Here is a 17,146-nt window from a genome sequence, read left to right on the forward strand (position 1 = left end):
TTGATTAGGATGGTAATTAAATAATGATATACATTTGCCAAAATTCATCATATTGTATCCCTAAAAAGAGTGAATTTTATTGTGTATAAATAAAACTGAAATTACAAGAAAATAATCTGGGATATTGATAATGGGGAAAACTGTACATGTGTAGGGGCAGAAGGTATATGGGAAATCTCCCGACCTGGTATGAACCTAAAACTGCTCTAAAAATATAAAGTGTTACTTTGAAAATAAAAGGGAGTAAATGTATTAGAAATGCATCTCTTCATGAGATGAATGGGATGTTACAGGGTTCAGTTAAAGGAGATTTTGATATTAAAAAAAATAAAAGGATCTTTTTCATCTGCCACCAAAACCTGAAAACCTGTCCCTGGGAGGCAATCTGGTATAAGAGAAAAAGCACAGACTTTGGAGTGGAACAGATCTTGGCTTAAACCCCAGCTCTGCACTTACTAGCTATGTAACTGGGCAAGTCACTTAACCTGTCTGAGTAAATTTAGTAAAGTAGGGATATGAAGAGTAATGTCCTAATATTATAATGATTTAATGAGATAATGTACCACCTGATAATACTCAAAGTGATAATTTTCCTCAGCCTACCCCACTCCTCAAACCCACATTGGGGATCCCCTCATAATTTAAGTGCCCCAACAATGGTGACAGAGTAGAGTTTGAGAAGGAGGTTGGACAACAAAACCCTAAACCATTCAAGGATTAAAGTTGGGGGGACAATGAGGCAAAGAGCAGTGATGTCTTTTTTTTTAAATCCCTTCAACAGATTCATTCGCAAGAAGTCTTGGTTCTGGTTGCCTGCAGATGTCTATGTGTCCTAGAACCTAAACACTTTCATTCTGAAAAGAGTGGTTCCTAAGGAGTAGAGATGACAGAGGGACAACTGTGGCATCCTGAAAGAGGGATGGGTGTTTCGCGACCACGGATTCATGACCTGGAAAGGGAGGGGTGGTCTCAGTAGGCTGAGTGGGGACTCAGGCACAAACTTGGCTTTGATTTTTAAAATAGTCTTCTTATAATTATGTGTGGTAAAAGCTAGATGTGGAATCTAAAAAGGAAAGGTCACTAGGTATGGTCTCCACACAGAGAAACCGGACCAGCTCTGCACCATTTCCTTAGCTTCAGAACCCACTCCCTGGGAAAAGATATCAGTAACCTGATAGAAGAGAGAACCTCCTTTTCCAAAGAAAAATGTCACAAAGACAGGCAACAATGCCAGCCGAGAACCTGGCACAGAAGAAGCCTCCTCCACAAAGAATAACACTGAACCTCAGAATCAGTATTCTCAAGATGCCAATATTCAAGCTTGTGGAAATTTAGGTCCTAATAAAGGTGTATTCAGACTAATGGGGGCGGGGGAGGGAGATTAGTCAATAAAATAACTTTGGGGCAAATGGCTCATCATTTGTCATACAAATAAAGCCGGATTCTTGCCCTCACTCCTTACACTAAAATAAATTCTAAGTGCATCAAAGATTTGAATGTAAAACAGAAATCATTAAAGTACTTGTAGAAAACATGGGAGTCTTTTTTTTTTTTTTAATATCTCAGAGCAGAGAAAACATTTCTAAGCAGACTGTAAAACCTAAGCTCTAAAGAAAAACACCAATTTGACTACTTAAAATTCTTTTTGGGAATTCAAAAAAAATGTTTTAAGTAAGTTTAGAGGCAAAATACAAACTAAGAAAAAAATGCTGGAAATACATACCAAAGGCCTAACCTCTTCAAAATAAAAAGAGCCCTTAAAGACCATTCATAAAAAATATACAGTCCAATAGAAAAACAGGCAAAGGACATCATGAAAATTCCCCCAAAGAGAAATACAGGGGCCATAATCATAGGAAGCCTAGATCAGTCTCACTCACAATGAAAGAAATGTAAACTAAAACAAGATGCCATCTTTTAAGGGATATTTGACATAGAAATGTTTATAAGATAAAAAAAATGGAGATTTTTAGAAGGCCCATCCACAGAGGGCAGTTAAATAAATTATGGCACATAAATATAATTAAATATCATGTACCTATTATAATTTAAATCTGATTTCACTCATACTGATAACAATGAAAGTCTGTTGAGTAGGTGATAAACAATGATTTCAATTTATGGAGCAAGATTCCATTTACCTAAAAGGGTACATTTCTATCCATTTATGAATAGGCTCACAGAGATACATCTGGAAGAAAACTCACTAAGGGAACAGCAGTGATTGCCCCTGGGTGGACAAGTTACAGGCGAATTTTACTGTACCTCAAAAATGCAGTACCTTTTTAATAGTCTACAATGAGCATATATTTCTATAATTAAAGTTATTTTCATTTGGAAAATAAGGAGTAGTTTCAATGCAATACTTCAGTAAAATAAAACCAAAGTGTCAACATGCAATAAGGCAAACGGACAGCAGGACCCAGGCCTTTGCGCTGCGGCTTCCCCTTCCGACCTGCACGAGGCAGCGGGAAGCAGACAGGTAGGTATGTATGTAGGCTCAGGTTTACAAAGATGAAGCCAGATGCAGGATGGTATGGGTTCACAGAACAGGTTTGGAGGGGGTAAAAGACCCAGTTCAAACCCGGGTTCTACTACGGTGGCTGTGTGGACCTGGGGCAAGTCACTTCACCATCTCTCTGACCTCCAGTCTCCTCTGTGTAGAGCTAGGATCCCTGCCTCCCCCAGGCAGGGCTGTTGGGAGGATTACAAAAGATACACGTGTGAGACCCTCAGCTTACTGCCTGACACAGAAACAGCCCTCAGGAAAGGTCAGCAGCCTGCCTTCTTACCTGCGATATATAGATCACCTTCGTTCACATCGCACTCACTAAATTTTCCATGTCACAGAGCAGAGTGGAGAGAAGAATAACAGATCTCAGAGAATCCAAACATCTGGTCTTGGACAACATGCTCCTCTAGCACTTTGAAAACCTTTCTGGAAGCGGCCTGCAAGGAGTGCGCAGCCAGCCACAGAGGAGGAGGAGGAGAAAGCAAAGGTCTAAACATTTCCCTGGGGCTGCCTGCTGTGCAGTAGACCAGTGGGCACAACTCACTCCAGTCTGCTCCCTTTTCCTCCTGGGGTGGCTGGGACCTGTCCTGAGAGGTCAGGACCTTAGGCTCCTAGACAGCCTACTGGAATGCCAAACTGGGAAGGCCTTAGAAACCAGCTAGTGCAGGGGCTTTCATGCCGCAGATGAAGAACAGGAGAACCAGAGAGGGGAAGGGCCTTGCAAGGAACGGAAGCAGCCAGTACACATCTGTCGACCCTAAATGTTCAGGACTCAGCAGTGAAAGGAAAAAACCAGACTAGAACTACTCTGATGCAAATAAGGGCCCAGAAAGAGGACTGGCAGGACCATCACTAGGAGCCACCCAGCCACTCCTCTGCTTCCAAAAGAAACAGAACCTAGATCAAAGAAAGAGGTGAGAGGAAGAAGCTCTAAGTTATTCTCAAAACTCCCTGGTGACTCTGGAGGTTACCTGGAAATTCTTAGGAAAGGAAGACCATGGAAAAGAGAGGTACCAGCAGATTCAAAAGGAACCAGCAGACTCCATCTCTTAAGTCATAAGTGCAACCAAGAAGCAGGGCAGCCATGATGAGGAAAAACTTGAAGGCAGGAGCAGAAGGCCACTTGCCCAGAACACAGTCCCAGCAGCTGGCACTGGCTGGGCTGGGGCTTACCTTGGGAAGGCTGACTGGAGTCCTCGGCTTGGTCCTTGGGTTCTTAATCAAGAGCCTCTGATCCTGAGGGAGCAGATGGTATTTCATGGCCTCAATGAGGAAGTCCTTACAGGTGTTGTTATTCTTTATCAAAGCTTCTTCTTCAACTGTCTGGAGGTAACAACCCACAGGTAAGCCAGGAGCAGAGCCCAGCCTCATTCCCCAATCTGACCCCTCTCCCCTGGGTGAGTCATTCCTGTGTTCCCACACTCTTTTATCCCCCTACCACCTTATCTCAGACCCCAGTAGGAAGAGCACAGACCTACAACTGAGTGCCTACCTCCTGTATTTCAAGAGCACAGTGGAGTAAGTGGTTAAGTTCTGGCATCAAACAGACAGGGATATAACCTCACTGGCTAGGTCTGTCTGGTAGGTTAGTTTGTAGGCTCAAATGGAATTATGCAAAACAAAGACAATTAACTGTCCTGAAGGCTTCATCCCACATTCCTCCTGGCTTAAGTGCTCTACAATGTTTAGGGCAAACGGTCAGACATCTGAGAGGAGAGGGAGGGAAAGAGGAAGAGGGCAGGATCCCTCAGCCAACCTTTGGAGGCATGAAGTCAAACAAGGTGAGAGTCAAGAAGAACAGTTCATACCATTTTCTTACAGTGAAGCCTGAGGGACAAAACTGGCCAAAGAGGTGCTCTGTGACAGAGTGGTGATATCAGCACAGAAAGAATGTCCTGCACAGAAGTCCCATCTACTGACTGCATCGTGGATCCTATCTACGCTGGACTATGGCTTCTTCACATACCACAGAGCTGTTGGCCTAAGCAGATGCTCAGCAAGTATAAGCCAAAATATCTCGTGACCAAGACCAAGGGTGAACCAATGCTGGTGCTCTGACACTCAAACCTCTGTCTTTTGGCCTAGGTCAGATTGTCGTGTGGTGTATCTGTAAGGGGTAGTTTGGTCTTTGGAGGTCACCTCACAGTTTCTTTGCTGGAGTATTTAGGAGCTAACAGGAGAGATCAGTTTCATTCAAGAGCTAACAAAGATGGAATGTCTCCTGGTTGGACAGCCCAGTGCTACACTCTGGGGAAAAAAAAAAAAAAAAAAAAAAAGATAAACAAGACAAGGTTTCTGACTTTGAGGCACTCAAGTCCAGTCAGAGAAGGAGAGGGGCCTCTCCACCTCAATCACCTCAGCCCTCAAGCTAGTCGTGCACAAGGCGTGACTAGCCTCACTGGTAACTAGGAACCAAAATATGGCCAGGCTATTACCTGCCGGGCAGCACTGGAGCTGGCAGGAAAAGAAGGACTGGCATGATTCAGCCTCTGTCAGCACTGGGCACCTCTTTTGCCAGAAGTGATCCTCAGGAACGCTCCATTTTGGGGGAATTTTTCCCCACTCGCCCTACCCCCACTGAGGGACTGACCCAGACTGAGACGAACTATAAGCTTTTAGGGTCAGTTAAAACAAATTTAAAAGGGTGATAGAGTATCTCTTTTCTTTTAAAGATTTTATTTATTCGAGAGAGAGGGAGAGAGAAAAAGAGAGAGAGCATGAACAAGTGGAAGAGCAGGGAGGGAGGGAGAGGGACGAGCAGACTCCTCACTCAGTGTTGAGCCTAACACAGGGCTCAGTCCCACAACCCTGAGATCATGACCTGAGCAGAAACCAAGAGTCAGAAACTCAACTGACTGAGCCACCCACGTGCCTCCGAGAGAAGATACCTTCCTAAGCTTGGATAGAAAGCGAAATGCATAAACAGTGGGGTGCCTGGGTGGCTCAGTGGGTTAAGCCTCTGCCTTCGGCTCAGGTCATGATCTCAGGGAACTGGGATTGAGCCCCGCATTGGGCTCTCTGCTCTGCTTCCCCCTCTCTCTCTGCCTGCTTCTCTGCCTACTTATGATCTCTCTCTCTGTCAAATAAATAAATAAAATCTTTAAAAAAAAAAAAAGAAAGAAAGAAATGCATAAACAGCTACTTCTCCCAAGAATGCATTCCGCTTGAATGAAAAGATTCTCCAAAAAGTTAATGCTTCACCATACAGAGTTTCAATCTGGGGTGACAAGAAAGTTTTAAGAATGGATATACTGATGGTTGTACAGCATGACAAATACAATTAGTACACTGAATTTACACTTTAAAATGGTCAAAATGATGAAGCATATATATATATGTATATATATGCATATACACATATATGCATATACACATATATATATATGTGTATATGCATATATGTGTATATGCATATATATACATATATATATCACAATTTTAAAAAGTTTTTAGATGTAACATGTTACACACTTCTACATATCTAAATATTTCAAAATATTTAGTAAAGCCTAATAAGTGTTAGTGGATAAAAACAAACAAACAAACAAACAAAAACACCTTCCCCAGAAATCAGTGTTGGTGCAGGTCTGCCCAGGGCTCTCCCTGTGTCCTCCCTGACCAAAATTGACCACCTGCAGCAGGTTATACTGGCCTGAAGTTTCAAGGTCAAATGAATGTTAATGAAACATCCTTTTCCAGAGGTTCTAAAAGGAGTACTTTGGAAAGGTGGTGGGAGGGTCCCACACAACAGTGCTCATGCCCATTGCTTCTGACCCCCTTCTTCTCCAGATCTAAACCCTACTTTGCCATCTTAACCTAAGAACTATTTTCTAGAATCTTTAAGTTTCAGTGGTGGACAGATGGAGGTCATGACCAAGGGTTTCTAATGTCTCTTCAGTTTTCCCTGGAACTCAGGTCCACAGATAACCCTTCCTGTGGAAGTGATGCTGTGCTGGAGGCCAGACGTCTACCTCTGCCTTTGGTCAGTTTCTCACAAGACAGGAGGTTTGATTCTGACCCTGGGAGCTCAGGCCAGTTCAGTCCCTCTGCTTAGGAAACCTTTCCTACAGGAAGGAGATGCTGCCACCAGGGGGCAGTGGTACCATCCAAAGTGTAAAACACAGGGTCCATAGAAGGACTGGGGCTAGTGTATGCCTCAGCACCTGGAATAGGACAGAGGTTCAGAGATTCAGAGGACATCTCACTGACCCATTAGACCAAGATTAATAATTAATAATGTTGATCCATTAGGTCAACAGCGTCCCAAGATGATGATTTTACAAGCATTTGTGAGGATACCCTACTCTCCCGCTACTCCCAGTAGCATCTGTGGTCATCACGTTGATAGACATATCAGCTAGCATTCACTCACAGTGTTGCAGTCTTTATGTGGATTATCTCATTCTATCCCCAAACAATCCTATAAGGGCAGGTGCTATTTTTACCAGATGAGAAGACGGAGATTGAGAAAGGTTGAGCGCTTGCCCAGTGTTAGATGCCTGGGAAGTGACAGAGCTAGGCCACTGGGTTGCTAAATTAGATCTCTCTTATCCTTGCTTCACACCTTCCATTTCCTCCAGAAACTTTCTGGAAACACAAGAGGGTTGGCCTACTGCCTTGGTGTTTTGTTTTGTTCATATATTTAAGTTTCACCCTCTGCCCACTTGCAAGATTATCTAAAGCCAATAGACCAAAAGAACAGAGAGTATTAAAGGTGACAGCCCTCCTGGTGAAAGGCAGGGGCTTCTGGGTCAACAGATGTGGATTTGAATCCACAAATAATTCTGCCAAATAATTCTCGGCCTCCATAAACCTCAAGACCCAGACCTATAAAAAAAGGGTTATTTAACTTTGCCTCAGAGGGTTATTACAAGGATTAAATATGTGACACTGCAGGGCCCCCTCCATAATTCTTCATTTTTCTTTCCTCCTCAGAGGAAGTAGAAGCAATATGTATCCCATGCACCTGTGAGGAGCTGGTTTTTGCAGTTCCGAACTGGGCTCCAAGATGCCTACCGTGAAGGTAAAGAGAACACAGCAACATGGAAATGACCCTTCTTGCTTAGGTCCACTACAGTAAAAGTGGCTGACTTCCAGAGAATATTTCTTATGCCCAGCTCCATGCTAAACACCTGACTTGCATATTTATAACTCCTCTGGTCCTCACAACAGTCCTGCAGAGTTCTCGTATAATATCCCTTCTATCAAAGAAGAAACTAAGGCTTGAAGAGTTAAATAAAAACTCAAAGCTAACAAATAGTGGAGCAAGAACTAAACCCTAAGTGTCTTATTCTCAAACCTACACTCTTAAACCTCACTCTACCATCTGATAGAACATTGCATGTCAACTATACTTCAGTAATAAAAATTAAAAAAAAAAAAAAAAAGACCTTTAGACTGCCATGATTCCCCTTAGGCCAGTGGGTTGGTGCTCTCAACCTGTACAAAAGACCCATAAAACTCCTCAACTGCCCTATACAACCAGGCTGCCCACTGCTATTCCATGAAGCCTAGAGAAGCAGGAAACCTCTTGGTTCTTCACACAGCACTCACCTGGACCAGGTAATCCCTTGGTAAGAGGGGAAGACGAACATGTTCCATCAGTTTTGCCATGTGCTCTAAACGGGTTTCTTTCTCATAATTGATCCATGAAATCACAGCTTCAAATACCTACAAAGAAAACCAACACAGGTAACTGTAACAGAGAGAAGAACTTCCAAACAATTTCCTCATTCCGGGGGGTGGGGGGTGGGGGAGTCCAATGTCCAAATCATCCACAAAGGTGGTTAACCTAAGGTTCAATGTTTACAAAAAACAAAAAATGGAAAGAATTTGTCTTTTACCTGACGTCAGAGTGATATCACACACACACACACACACACACACACACACACACACACACACAGGTTATAATAAAACTGCGCCCCCAAACACAGAATCACCAAGGTTCGCAGCAAAATAAATGTCAGGTCTCATGGTTATTAAAAGATAGAAATACAAAGCAGGGACTCTGAACCAAATTTTATAAAGATTAAGCAGAAGACCAGAAGCCTTGGGAGCAAGCCTACCACGCCCCTCACCCCCCACATCCCTCACCCCCCCCCCACATCCCTCTCCTCATTCATGTCCCAAGTACAGCTAATGCAGAATCAAGAGAGTAAGAATATCATCTGCCCAAAAGCTGGCTGTGAAATGGTGAGTATGTCAGCAAATAACAGAGAATTTCTCTGTCAAAAACTTCACCTTGGCTTAACCTCTCCCTTGAGAGATTTCATTTCTCTACAAATGAAAATTGGGCTTGGAACCAAAAAGTAGGCTCTCGGGTTTGGATCTCCACTATGCTTAAGAAGAAGCCCACTGTCTGCCACCATATACACACAGACGGATAAAATTCAATGTTGATAAGGCTGCAGGGAAGCCGGCACTATTTCTGGAAACTTAATTAACACAGCTTTTCAAGAGAGGAGGGAAGAATTTGGCAATATCAATCAAATATGTCAATGTGCACATTCTTTGACCTAGAAATACCACTTCTAGGATCTAGCCTACAAAAATACTCAAAAAGGTGGTGCTCACAAAAGAATTTGCATGCCAGGATGTTTGCTGCAGCATTTTTGTAAAAAATAGAAAGGGAAACTACCTAATACTGACTATGGGAGAAATTATTTAACTACTGTGCGTACTATGGGATATTTTCAGTGGATGGAAAGACTAAAACAAAACAACTTCTTGTGCCAGAAACCAAGAAAGTACCCAAAGATTAAGATGGACCCAGAGCCAACAGGTAGGGCTTTCGTTGCCAATATCTGGGACAAAACATCAAAGAGAATAATGACAAAATCAGGTTAGTGCTTCTTGGTGAAGTGGGTTGGGAGAATGGGGAAGTGACAAAGGAAACTTTTTGGGGGAATGGATATGATCTAGATCTTGACAAGGTGGAAGTTACACGTACACATGCATTTGTGAAACTGATTAGTCTATACACATATTATCTGTACGTTTCATGGTGCCCAACTCATAACTCAGTGTAAAACATTCTCAGAGGGGCGTCTGGCTGGCTCAGTTGGTAGAGCATGTGACTCTTGATCGCAGGATTGTGAGTTCCAGCCCCACACTGAACATGGAACCTACTTAAAAAATTAAATAAAATGAAACATTCTCAGAATGAAAGAAAAACACAGTAATGGATCATAACACGATGAACAAAAAAGAATCCATGAATCCAGAGGATACATTTAAAAATGTGCAAAGGGCTCTTCTTCACAGACAAATACCAGCCAATAAAGGTAGAGGGAATGATAGCAAAAAAATACCATTTGCAACCATCAATACAATAACTCATTCAGAAAAATTCATCAGGGGATGCTCAAATCACTGCATGAAAATTGGCCGGGGAACAGGATAGTTTTCAAAGTATCACGTCGTGGATAACTTACTAACTACATGGTGGCAGGGACAGCCACTAATGTGGAAATCTGACAGATACCACCTTGAGCAAGTGACCTAAGTTAGCACCACCAATAACAGAACAAACTAATCTTCCCGATCTTGACTTAATGGGAAAGGACACAGCATCCCCTAAAGTACTTTCTTCCTAAAATGTTTAACCCCGATCTTATACTAAGGAAATAATCAGATAACTCCATCTTTAGAACAATCTGCAATTCTGCAAGATTGCTGGCCTGAATTCTTCAAACCATTAATATTATAAGAGACCAAAAAAAAAAAAAAAAAAAGAGCAGAGAGATAGTTCTAGATTAAGGGGATTTAGAGACATGGGAACTAAATGCAATGTATGATCCTTCACTGGACCATGGGTTTAAAAGAAACAGCCATAAAGGACTGTTTTGAGACTATTAGGAATTTTGAATGCTGACTGTGTATTAGCTAATATCATTTGTATTAGCATTAAGTTTCTTTGGTATGAGAATGGTTTTATGGCTTAAAAAAATAATTTCCTTGTTCTTAGGAGGTACATACTCAAATACTAGGGATGAAGTGTTATCACATCTCCAATTTACTGTCAAATGGTTCAGCAAAATAAAACTTCAAATACGTGGAGAGAGAAATAAGGCAAATGAAGCACATGTTAACTGGTGAATCTAGGTTAAGAGTATATGAATGTGCATGCTTTCAAACTTTAATGTAGGCTTGAAATTTTTCAAAATGAAAACCAGAGAGAAGATGAAAAGAAATTCTAAGAAAAGGAAAACATGACAACAAAATTTACAATGTGGTGTAAAGTCGAAATGAAAGCTAACTCCCAGGGGTTGGGAAAAAAATCTCTACAATTTTTCTAACCTTAAAAATAGTTTTGTGTGTATTGATATGTTAATGATGCTTTGGCCCTATTTCTTAAACATAAACTTAAGTCAGGCTGGGTATACTCAAAATAGGAAAAGAATCAACCAGAAAGGGAAGAGAAAAGAATGGAATGGAACAGAAAGAAAGGAGCACTATCCCTGGACCGTTCGCTCTCAGTTCTGTAAAAAATAACCTCTATATGCACAGACATAAACATTCACATGCCATGGAAATCCTTGCTGTCTGGTTTTGTTTTGTGGTTTTTTTTTTAATTATTCACCCCCCCCTAGAGCTTTATCCCTCACCCTCACAGCAGCAGTTTGTGAATCATTACTGTTGCTTCTACCAGCCTTGCAGATCTGTGAGAACACAGACCTGGTCTTATTTAATGGCAAATAATACATACGCAAAGATTCTTTTAATGAATGAATGGACACATGAGTTCAGAATAAACACATAGGGAGGCAGTGGAAGCTGTCTGGGCTGGGGTAAAGGGGACTGGAATCAAAGCAGGAAGCAAAGGAAGAGGGAGAAGTCAGACCATGCTGGATTAGGTGGTGGGCAACCACAGTCCGGTTCTGCCTCGCAATCCAACTTTCTTCTGCTCAAATTTACTGGACCAGGAGCTCCTGCAAGCCACCTAGCACAATGCTGGACACAGAGCAGGCGGCCAGGTGACAAATCTCTGCTGAAGAATGAACTGCAAGTCCTCGAGGAGGTGAGATTTCCTGCTGATGCCCTTCCCCATCAACCAGCTTCATCTTCATCTTTGTTATAAAAGCTAAAAAGAAAGCTGAGTTTAATAAAGTCGATATTTAACCTTATCTTTATTTTTGGCCTGACTTGCCTAGCTGGTTCCGCTCAGTTGCACCGTCTACCTACTCAGCTGTGAAAGCCACAGTTCTCGCCAACCACGGTGACCTTCTCAGTAGCTAGAGAGGGCCACGTGTTTTCTTGAGGTTCCTTACTTAGAAAATAAACGAGTCAATAAACCTTCAACTAGCTCTAGCCTTTAGTGTGCCTAAAATGGTTCCCAAGAGTGCCTCCCGTGAAGGGACCGGCCAATGCGATGGGGGCAGCGTGTAACAGCAGCAGGAGACAGTGTTTACCACACGCCCAGCCCAGCACCATGGACTCCCGGGAGAGCCCAGGGAACAAATCCTCTGAACGCACATTAAATGACTCTCCCAAGCCCAGAGCCACAAATTAGCAGGGATGGGGTCCCCCCCAGACCCAACACCAGCCCTCACGCTCTTACCCATGGCTCTCGGCTGCCTGTCAGGGCCTATGGCAGTGGCTGGCCAACTACAGCCCACAGGCCACATTCAGCTGCCACTTGTTTTCATAAATAAAATTTTACTGGAACATAGCCACAATCACTCATTTACATTTTGTCTGGGGCTGCTTTCATGTTCTAACAGTGGCACTGATTCGAGACTCTCTGGCCTGCAAAGCCTAAAATGTTTACTCTCTGGTGCTTTAGAGGAAAAGGGTATCAACTCTGGGTCTATGAAATCCAAGCAGAAACCCTGTGGCTCTGATCACAGGGCAGGGTGATATCTACTCAGATGAAAACACCTTTTGTGGATCCCATGAGGAAATCAGCTTCCACGAGGCACATTGAGGGTTTTACTTTTCAACAAAGAAAGAGCATCATTTCCTCACTGCTTTATATTCCAAAACCAATCTCTTGAGTACTACAAGGTAGCTAGGTGCATAAAGGGTGGAGAAAACTGAACTTTACAGCTTCTGGCTCCCCGTGCTTCTGCTTCTGATGTAAGCAGAAGCCTGGGCCAGGACCCCCAGATGAAGCTGACCCCCTCCACCCTCCCTACCTCCAGTGAGTTAGGTACCCACGCCCCATTGTACCTGCACCCAGGGAGGGGAGTGCAGAGCACTGGGGCACTTACATCTGCTTTCAAAACTGTTCAGAAAATCAAGAAGCAGGGTCATATGTTAAAAATAGGCAGGGTGATGTCTTGGCAAGGGAAAAGGTCCAGTTGAGGGTGATTCGCGGCAAAGCATAGGATGGAGGAAAAGAAGCCAGTTTTGACAAGATCAGGGGAAAAACTAGGTTCCTGCACATGGACTTAATGTGTTACTCACGATCTGAGAAAGGCTAATTTTACCAAGAGACGCAATGCTATGCATTTTACATGCATGATCTCCTTTAATCCACACAAAATTCTGTGACGTAGATATCAGTGTTCACATTTTACAGATGAGGAAACAGCCCCAAAAGGTTAGTGTCCAAGGTCATGCTGTCAAGAAGTAGTGCATCTGAGATGTGAACTCACCCCTAACTCTGAAAACCCAAGTTCTAACATTATGCAATATTGTATCTCAGAGGCACAATTAGTTAGAAAAACTGCGCAGACCACTGAATTGGGGAACTAGTTTCCTAAACCCGTAATCATAAGTATACCCACCATGTGGTCTTAGGATACTCCCCCACCCAGATACTCTTTTGTTTCCCAGGGATTGAGCCAATAGCTTTTGCTTAATTCACGGACATGAATTTCAATCAAGAAGACAGCACTACTAGGGCACCTGGGTTGCGCATCACTTAAACATCTGCCTTTCCGTTCAGGTCAAGATCCCAGGGTCCTGGGATCAAGTCCTGAATCAGGATCTCTGCTTAGCGGGAAGTCTGCTTCTCTCTCTCTCGCTCGCTACTCCTCCCCCCTGCCCATGCTCTCTCTCACTCACACTCTCTCTCTTTCTCAAATAAATAAATAAAAATTTTTTTAAATTAAAAAAAAAAAGACAGCACTACTATACACAAGAATAAGTCTGTCAGATTTGTGTTGTTTCTTCAACTGAAGTTTAACAGGACTTCAATGCACCAGACCCCCACCTTGCTGTCCCACACCACACGGCCATTGGGAGCAGCGGTATGCTGGAGCTGGAGCTCATCATGCCATGTTTCTTCCCATCTTGGTGTTTAGTGACATTACACTGGTAGTTTGAAATCAGCTGTCGTGGAAATATTTACACCATGGAAATAAGCAAATGAACCAGCAAACAAATCAGCGCTTTCAGAATTTTTTTGCAGAGCCTGTTGTTAAACATATACCAGCATTAACACTGGTTAGACTTCCTGGGTTGAAGGCTCCCTAGACTCTAGAAAACCAACTCAGTTGCACTCATCTTTCTGACAGTCCCATCATCATAAGGTTTTATAGGGCACTTAGCAGTTCCTTCTTGTAGTTACTTCATCTCAGACCCACAAGGGCCCTGGGAACATCAAGAGTCACTCATGTAAGAGAAAAGCGAGGTAGACAGTGGGGAAGTGGTCTGCCCAAACATTACCCAGCTAATTGGGAATGAAGAAGCAATGAGAAGCCCTAGCTTTCAATCCACACTTTGTCCATAGTACATTTCATAGTTTGTAGCTATATATTTATTTCTGTACATTTTTTATAAACTCTATCTCCCTCCATGGAGCACTGGGTGTGGTGCATAAACAATGAATACTGGAACACTGAAAAAATTAAAAATGATAATAATAAAAAACTAATTACATTAAAAAAAAATCTATCTCCCTCATGTGATTTTAAGTTCCACAAAGGCAGGGGTTTTATGTTGATCTGTTTACCAATGTCTCTCATGTGAATAACACACTATCTGCCACATAGACAGCACTCAATAAATATTTACTGAGAGAATGAATAAGCTAGTGCTGTGGGTAATACCTGAGCCACAAGCACTCTTCCTACGACAGCATATTGACAAATATGTGACTTCATATAAACAATAAAAATGATGACGAATAAAAGAGGGATATTGCCTTGCCTGGAAATTGTTCAGCTTTCCACTACTACCTATAGCCAAGATAAAGACATGCAATCTGATTCTGCAAAGGAGAAGGACTGGAGCACAGTGGTTTGCGAGGAATGCCTACAAGCTGGAAGACAAGTTCACGTGGTGCCAATCCTACAAAGGAATGGAGCATGACACAGGGATGGAGAATGCCTTGCAGTCAATATGGTGGGTGGAGCAGAGTTGGAAGGAATCGTCCCCTGGAGCTCCAAACACATGAAAGTGTGTCAGACATGAGACCTTCTCACACACATTGCAGTTTGACTGCACACTGTGAGATACACACTGACCTAGAGAAGAAAGTCCTCACCCCCTAACCTATTCTATTTCCAGCCCCATCTCCCACGACCCCCACCAAAGACCCTGGACTCTCATCACATCAGTTACCATTCCCCCAAGTAGAATAAGGTATTCATTCCAAACATCCATGTCTGGATTCCTACATCCCTTTCAACCTGAATGGCTTCCCAAATCCTACTCTTAGTCTCCACATTTTAGCTCAAATATTCCCTTTCTTTGGAGGTCTTCCCCATCTAACAATTTGGAATAAAACACTCCAGGGCACTTTCCTTGACCTTTGACCATAAGCAACTACTTCTCTCAGCCACATAAGGTACATGTTTCGTATCCAGATTGCAAGTTCTAAGAGTGCTAAGTGTCACTCACCCCCATCTCCCTGTCAGAGTGGGCATGTGTTCATAGCAAGCGGAGGCCCAGTAGGCAGACATGTCAGCTTCAAATCATAAAGCTACTTATTGTCAACAGGCCTTAGTTTCCTCCTCTGCAGAATGGGAACAATAATCTCTGACTTGGGAGTCTGTGTGAGAAGTAGAAATGATGCGCTGGGCCAAAGAAGTCACACAGACGGTATACACACATCAGCATTCCATTTACATAAAGTTCAAAAAACAGCAAAACTGATCCATGAGAAGTCAGAATGGTAATTATGCTTCTCAGGGTGGTTGGCAGTGACAGAAAGGGACTTCCGGGGTTCTGTTACCAAATCTGTGAGCTAGTTCGGTGGCTATTTCACTTTGTTCATGTCCCTGTGCACTGACCTCAATACAAATGTCACTTTGGGGGAAAAAAAAATGCTGTGTGAAATGCAGGTGGGGAATGGTAGACCATCAAGGTTGATTTTTGGTGCTAGTGCTGTGGTGTTCTGCTCATAGGTGCCTATACTAAATCGTACTTTCCAAAGGCGAATGGTAAGAGGAATAATGCTGTGCCCAGGGACCAGGCCAGATGGCTGTTGGCAAGCTAAGAAGCTGGCAACTCTAACTACTGACCTCACAGGAAGATGGGGCTTCCAACAGTTCAAGCGAGGCAGCAGCATGCACTGTTCAATCACTGGGTAATACCTGAGCCACAAGCACTCAAGTCTAGCCTAGTGGTCAAGGAGCTCCAGGCGGCACTCTCCACCCACCGCGGCCTGGAGAGGCCAGCGGGTCAGACGGGAGAGCGTGCAACACCAATGATCCTGGGAGACAAGGTCCCGATCCATTTCAGAAGACACTAGAATCTGGCTTCTGATTACAGGTGTAGGAGACAACAGCACATTAAATAGGTGATCTCACAGAGAGAAACTAAGTGTAGTTCTCAATATAATACATACCTGACTCTGATTTTTTAAAGGACCTAAACTATGTCTTTCTGACCTGTATCTAAACTATGGGCCATTTCCCCGTTAGCACTCACTCTGAAAACTTCAAGAGTGTCTCATAAGAAGGCAGAAAATTCCTGAAAAGTAGAGACATATATACTGGCTAATAAAGCAAAGATTCAGAACCTGCAATTCAGTGGCAAACCTGCACTAAAACTGGAGAGTCATCACTCTTCTCCTTAGAATGGGTCTGCCCTGGAGGGCTGCTTACCTTGCCTGCATCTGGGCCCCAGAAGCTGTCCACGGTGAGGGACGAACTCTGGGTCTCAAAGGCAAATACAATAAACAGACTACCTGCCTACAGGCTGAGTTGTGAGCCCAGACACCGCCCTGTGGAAGGAACAGGTGACTGTAAAAGGCATATTCCATTGTGCTTTTGCTCTGTACTGGGGGAGGGGAGGGCAGCAGCAGGGAGGGGTCCCACCCAAAGAAATCATGATTTTGTAACTCCTACCAGGTCCTTTTGTCTTCCCTCAAATAACAGGAATTTTAAAACCAAAACTACATGAGGAAAAACAGGAGAAAAAATGGCAGGGATCCATGCCTCCTCTGACCTCTAGTTCTCACATTTGTCCTTATTCTCTGGAAAAATGTGAAAATTATTCCCATAACCTTAGCTGGCTCTGGGCGGTGTCCAGCCCCAGCCTGCCCCTCACTACCTCAGGGCAGTTCTGCTTAGCAGCTCCACAGAAGCGGCCAGGGTCTCTATATCGGGCACTGCTGTGACTCAAAGATGGCTGAAGCACCCTCAAAGCCCTCAAGGAGCTTGAGGCTACTGGAGGACAGAGGCATGGGTAACAGCAGTGATGCTGGAGGAAGAACAGTATCTGAGCCCTGGGAGAAGC

The 17,146-nt window shown here is 43.3% G+C and overlaps 1 protein-coding gene across 3 annotated transcripts in view; it reads right to left on the reverse strand.

Moving 5' to 3' along the window:
* KLHL3 (kelch like family member 3) overlaps nucleotides 1-17,146 on the reverse strand; it is a 112,763-nt gene that overhangs the window by 29,805 nt on the left and 65,812 nt on the right. For all 3 annotated transcript variants that reach the window (XM_059417625.1, XM_059417626.1, XM_059417624.1), the window contains 2 exons: nucleotides 8,066-8,182; nucleotides 3,686-3,835 (listed from right to left, as the gene is read on the reverse strand). In XM_059417625.1, coding sequence (XP_059273608.1) covers nucleotides 3,686-3,835; nucleotides 8,066-8,182 — 267 coding nt within the window. The remainder of the gene's footprint in view (nucleotides 1-3,685; nucleotides 3,836-8,065; nucleotides 8,183-17,146) is intronic.

Source organism: Mustela nigripes, chromosome 12 (assembly GCF_022355385.1).
Source record: "Mustela nigripes isolate SB6536 chromosome 12, MUSNIG.SB6536, whole genome shotgun sequence".
NCBI classification, from domain to species: domain Eukaryota; kingdom Metazoa; phylum Chordata; class Mammalia; order Carnivora; family Mustelidae; genus Mustela; species Mustela nigripes.